Source organism: Rhipicephalus sanguineus, chromosome 11, assembly GCF_013339695.2.
Source record: "Rhipicephalus sanguineus isolate Rsan-2018 chromosome 11, BIME_Rsan_1.4, whole genome shotgun sequence".
In the NCBI taxonomy this organism is placed as follows: Eukaryota; Metazoa; Arthropoda; class Arachnida; order Ixodida; family Ixodidae; genus Rhipicephalus; species Rhipicephalus sanguineus.
In genome coordinates, this window is record NC_051186.1 from 46,644,711 (window position 1) to 46,649,706 (window position 4,996).

A 4,996-nucleotide genomic window follows, 5' to 3' on the forward strand; every position below is an offset into this window, starting at 1 on the left:
GTTGACTGTCTTCAACCTTTCTTCACTCCAGGAAGACCCAATGGACGACATTGGCAGAGGAAGTCCCTCATGGAAATGCTGGACCAATCCTCCACGGGTGCGGTCGCTGCCGCTGTCAGGGCGATCTCCACTCGAATCACCGGGAAGTGACTCGTTAGCAAGAGCTGCTCGCGGACGACGTGCTTCGTCCGAGCTCGTACACGCTTCCACGACAAAGAGACGTTACCAGGTATCGGCCCCTCGACAGTTCGCCGAAAGAACGTCTACACCGGCTCCACACCTCGAGGAGAACCGACGACTGGACAGCCCTTCCATTACGTCACCATCGCCGAAGACAGCGGCATCGTGGTCACCGACGCTGTCGAATCTGTCGAAGGAATGGACACCGCTGGTTTCGCCGAATAAGCGAACACGACCGACAGGTCTTTCAATGACGCGAAGGACTTTCGCGTTGGCGGCATCGACAGCGGCGGCACGTGACCGGCCCGGTAAGGGAACCTCGATTCAACCGGTGGGTGACAGTCTTCCAAGAAAGAGTGTAGGCGAAAGACTCGGTGCCAGCTTTTCGCCATTGAAGATGACGCGTCGATCGAAGCATTCCCAGTTACTGCACCCGAGGACGTTGTCTTCGCCCCTACAAGCGAACGAGGGCATCGGTCGATCGGACTTCGAAGATCGGCGGAAGCTACTTGGAGTAGCCGTTCAGCACTACGACGGCAGCCGCCGTACTACATTGCGCTCCGAGACCCGCAGCAGACAAGGAACGATGCCGCAGCTTGATCGGCGACCATCTCAAATCGAGTCCAACTGGCGATCGAGATCGTACTGCTTGAACATGACCGTAGCCGTCGCGGCGTACTGTGCTTTAATCGTCACCATAAGTGTCGTCGCCGACTGGAGCTTCCCGTACTGTGAGCACCCGATCAAGTGCTTCGACCTCGCACGCGAGCTACAGGCCAGCATGGACACCAGCGTGGACCCGTGCTCGGATATGTACGGCCACGTGTGCGGCCGCTGGTCCGACCAGTACCCGGGCAAGCGGCATCAGTTCGCGCTCCTCAACGAGAGACTTCGCTTCGTTCTCTTCCAGGCGGCCGAACGGTCGCGGGACTCCACGAACGCAGCGGATAAGGCAGGTCTGGCCCTGTCGTCTTGCATGCGAGTCTGGAGCAGCGGAGACGTCGACAACGCCATCTCCATCGGCGACGTCCTCAAGCGGCGCGGTCTCACCTGGCCTGCGACGACAAACGTGGCGGTGCGAGACGTGTTTCGCCAGCTGGTCGCCTTCACGCTCAAGGACGCCATCAGCGTCTTCTTCGCGCTCAAGGTGATGATACATCTCAAGGCAAAAGACAGGTACACGTTCGAAATAAAGTACCCGCAGCTCACGATGGAACCCATTCTCGATCCAGAGGAGCTGCAGACGTGCATCAGGACGTACAATCGCAGCGTCGATGTCCCGGGAATCACGATGCAGATCTTAAACTTGGAGCTGGACTACGCTACGAGCACGGCCGCCAACTCAGACTACGACTACTCGCCCAAGTATCACAAGTTCGCCGACATTGACGCCATGTACAACTCATCTTTCGTCACTTCCGCTCAGTGGGTGGACGCCATCAACGAACACCTGCCCAACGACGCCGCCGTTGACTCAGACAGCCTTTTCCTGCTGTACGACAAGTTCGCCCTGTCTGCGGTCGTCGACATCCTGTCCGCCTATTCGGACAGGACGAGGAACTTGCAGAACTTTATCGGCTGGAAGATAATCAGGTACCTTTCCTACGGGGCCTCCAGTAAACTGTCGACTTGCGACTACCGCGGCGAGTTCGACACCTGGAGCTTCACGTTTCCCGTGGCCCTGAAGCGCTGCATGGGCTATGTGAGCGAGGTAGTCCCTTACGGCCTCTTGCAGCTGCAACTCGTGGGCGTCCTGGAAGACAGCGCGATTCCTTACGCGCGAAACATGACGGATGACGTGCGTCGCGCGATCGAGGTCTCCTACAACTTCTCGTGGCTGGACGAGCAGTCGGCGGCGGGAGCGGTTCGACGACTTCGCAATATCCGCGCCGTCGTAGGTGGACCGGGCAGGAGGGTCCTTACCCCGGCAGCCATGGACGTTCAGTACGCACACGTTCCCGGCATCTACGAGGACAGTTTCGTAAACTGGCTCGTGGACTCCTACCGGGCCGTCGCGGCGCACAAGATACGGCTCGTCTACCCGCCGGGTAACCCCGACCATCGCTCCCCGAGCCGTGACGACTGGGATCTAAACGAAATGACCACGAGCGCCTTCTACCTGCCGACCTATCACCTCATCTACGTGCCCGGGGAGCTTCTGATGCCGCCGTTCCTGAGCGCTTCGGCGCCGGACTCCTTCAACTACGGCGCACTCGGCAAGGTGATTGGTCACGAGCTCACCCACGCGTTCGACCCCAAGTACATCGACGTCAACTACGCCCGAGAACCCGACGTCTTCTACACGCCCCAGTTCAAGGAGAAGTTTACTCAGAAGATCGACTGCCTGATTCTCCAGACGAACGCGATGTTACAGGACTCGTCCGTCGGCGAGCGAACCATCACCGAGTCCTTTGCCGACAACGCGGGTACGGAGCTTGCCTACCTGACCTATTGGGCGCTTGCCGAGACGAGGCGTAAGGAAGGGGTGGCTGGACTCACGGCGGACCAGAGCTTCTTCGTTGCGACGTGTTTCTTTCTGTGCGGCGCGGATGGCGAGAAGCAGCTCCAGAACTCGGTCTACCTGTCGCTCAAGGTTCGCTGTAACCAGCCCTTGATGAACACGGAACAGTTCGCAGAGGCCTTTCCCTGCGCGGTGGGAACACCGATGCGCCCGCAGAACCGCTGTGATATTCACACGCCGACGATGACGCTGCGAAGACGCTGACGTGCTCTAGATGCCCGGTTTAGATATTGGAAATTCGCGACGGCGATTGATCCTTATCGCATCTGTACATGTAGTTGTCTACATAATACTGGTGATCGGTTCTGTCTGCGATTCGATGGAACGCAGATGAAGCGTTGCTTCGAACTGAGAACGTTGATAGACGTTCTGCTCGTACTGTATTTAATGTACGACTCTCGCGTTGTCTTCATTTAGTGCGCGTTTTAGTTCACACCTGCACTGCAGGTGCTTCATTATTTGAACTGCCCCCGGAGGCTGTACTTCCATATGCGCGCGTCTTGTGCGCTGCAATATAGCGCACCGCAACTACTGTGTCCTTGCTGCTGTTCGTGGCTTCATCTCTCAGTAAAGTGAAAATGCTTTGGAGCTTACCACGGCGATCACAATTTTTAAGAATGTCCACACTGTGTGAGTTTGTATTTTCTTCTCAGATGGTAGTACTAAGGCCGCTCTGGTAGCACGCATGGCTCTTACTGCGGGTATCATTTAGTGAATTATTGCTGCTAACACATGCATGAGGAGGCTATTATATGTTAACAGTTTCTTTCTTGCCCGAAGGACAAAAGAAATAGCTAGCGTCTTGCCATTAAGGTACATGTAAACAACGTCACTGAACTAGACTGTGCTTGGTTACTATTCCATTAAGACCACACCCAGGAGTGTAGCCAGAACATTTTTTGGAGGGGGGGGGGTTAAAGCACCTTTTATGTACGTGCATGCACGTGTATATATACACATGCAAAACAAAGGTTTCGGGGGGAGGGGGTTTAAACCCACCCTGGATACGCCATTAACCTTGATTAAGACTTCTTTCATTATAGAGTCTCAGTTGTATTTGGCGTTAAAGAAAATGAGGTGTCGCCGCTGTCACGTTCTGCGGAGGATAAGATTGACTGGCTCCGCTTCCTTGGAAAGAGATATTTCTGAGCACAATTACGATGTGGGGAATTTTTCCAACATTGTTGTTTAAAGCGGCGAACAGAGAGGTTGACAGCAGTTGTTGCGCTGGTATGTCTAGTTAGCGCACGAAGAACAACTTTTATGTGTATGGTCTGTTGATTACAGTAATAACATCACCATTCTTACAGATTTTAGGAATAATGATAAATTTCCCCAAACGCACCGCCGAGAAGGTGCCCCAAGTGGTACAGTTGAACTAGACTTGCGAAGAGGGGGCCATGGACTCCTTAGGACCAAATAAAGTTATTTAGATAGATAGACAGAACATGGGGAGTGCAGGGGCGTGAATGGATGGATGGATGGATAAAAAAAAAAACTTTCATTCTGCTCTTTTAGGGCGCGCGTTTGCGCGCAGTGGGCCGCTCCTACGTCGCGACAGAAAGTCCGAGCCTCTCCGGCGCGTCGTCGGCCCGTTGGACCGAACATCACTGTTCATTGAGGTTCATTACAGGGGCGTGGCCCCCGAGATTTCCAGCGCATGCTGCCAGGCTCCGAAGTCAAAGTTGGAATCGAGGAAATGTGCAAGGAAACATGCGATACCGACATGCAGCACGATCTGTGGTCGGATGAACCAGCTCTCTCTTTCTTACTTACATTCTCACTGTTTTGTCAGCATCCCTACTGTCAGAGCCAGGATGACGTCTCATGCTCAGGTCACGGGACTCTCCCAATACTGCGCTTTTTCGTGCAACCAAACGCGCTGTTGAACTGTATTATCGATAGCTTCCTCGCACATGTTCCGAAGTTATCCAAGCGTAATCTGTAAACTTCGCTATATCTGTGTAACGCTCCCTAATCACAAACGGAACTTGTTTGGCGCAAGGGACCTGAACAACCGCAGTAGATCCAATACAAGCAACGTCTTTCATGCAGCTTGCAATTCGCAAATGCGTACTCTGGCAGAGGGTTCAAATCTCACTGTCTTAATACGATCGCTAAAAAAACGCAGCTTTCATTTAGAGCCTCTAGACGTCCAAAGGATTCCCATGTCCGGCTCGCTGACCCCTTTGTGGGAAAGGGTCTAGAATCAGCGACGACAAGGGTCGCATACAAACGAGCTGCTTTATAAGTTACCGCCCAGTAATCAGCTCACCGACCACTCCCGGTAGCACA

The 4,996-nt window shown here is 54.1% G+C and overlaps 1 protein-coding gene across 1 annotated transcript; it reads left to right on the top strand.

The window, feature by feature from the left end:
• The first annotated feature begins 756 nt into the window (after positions 1–756).
• On the top strand, positions 757–2,905 carry LOC119375004 (neprilysin-1). The gene has a single exon (XM_037645202.2). It carries the CDS (start codon positions 767–769, stop codon positions 2,903–2,905), a length of 2,139 nt encoding a protein of 712 aa, XP_037501130.2. The 5' UTR covers positions 757–766.
• Positions 2,906–4,996: the final 2,091 nt, after the last annotated feature.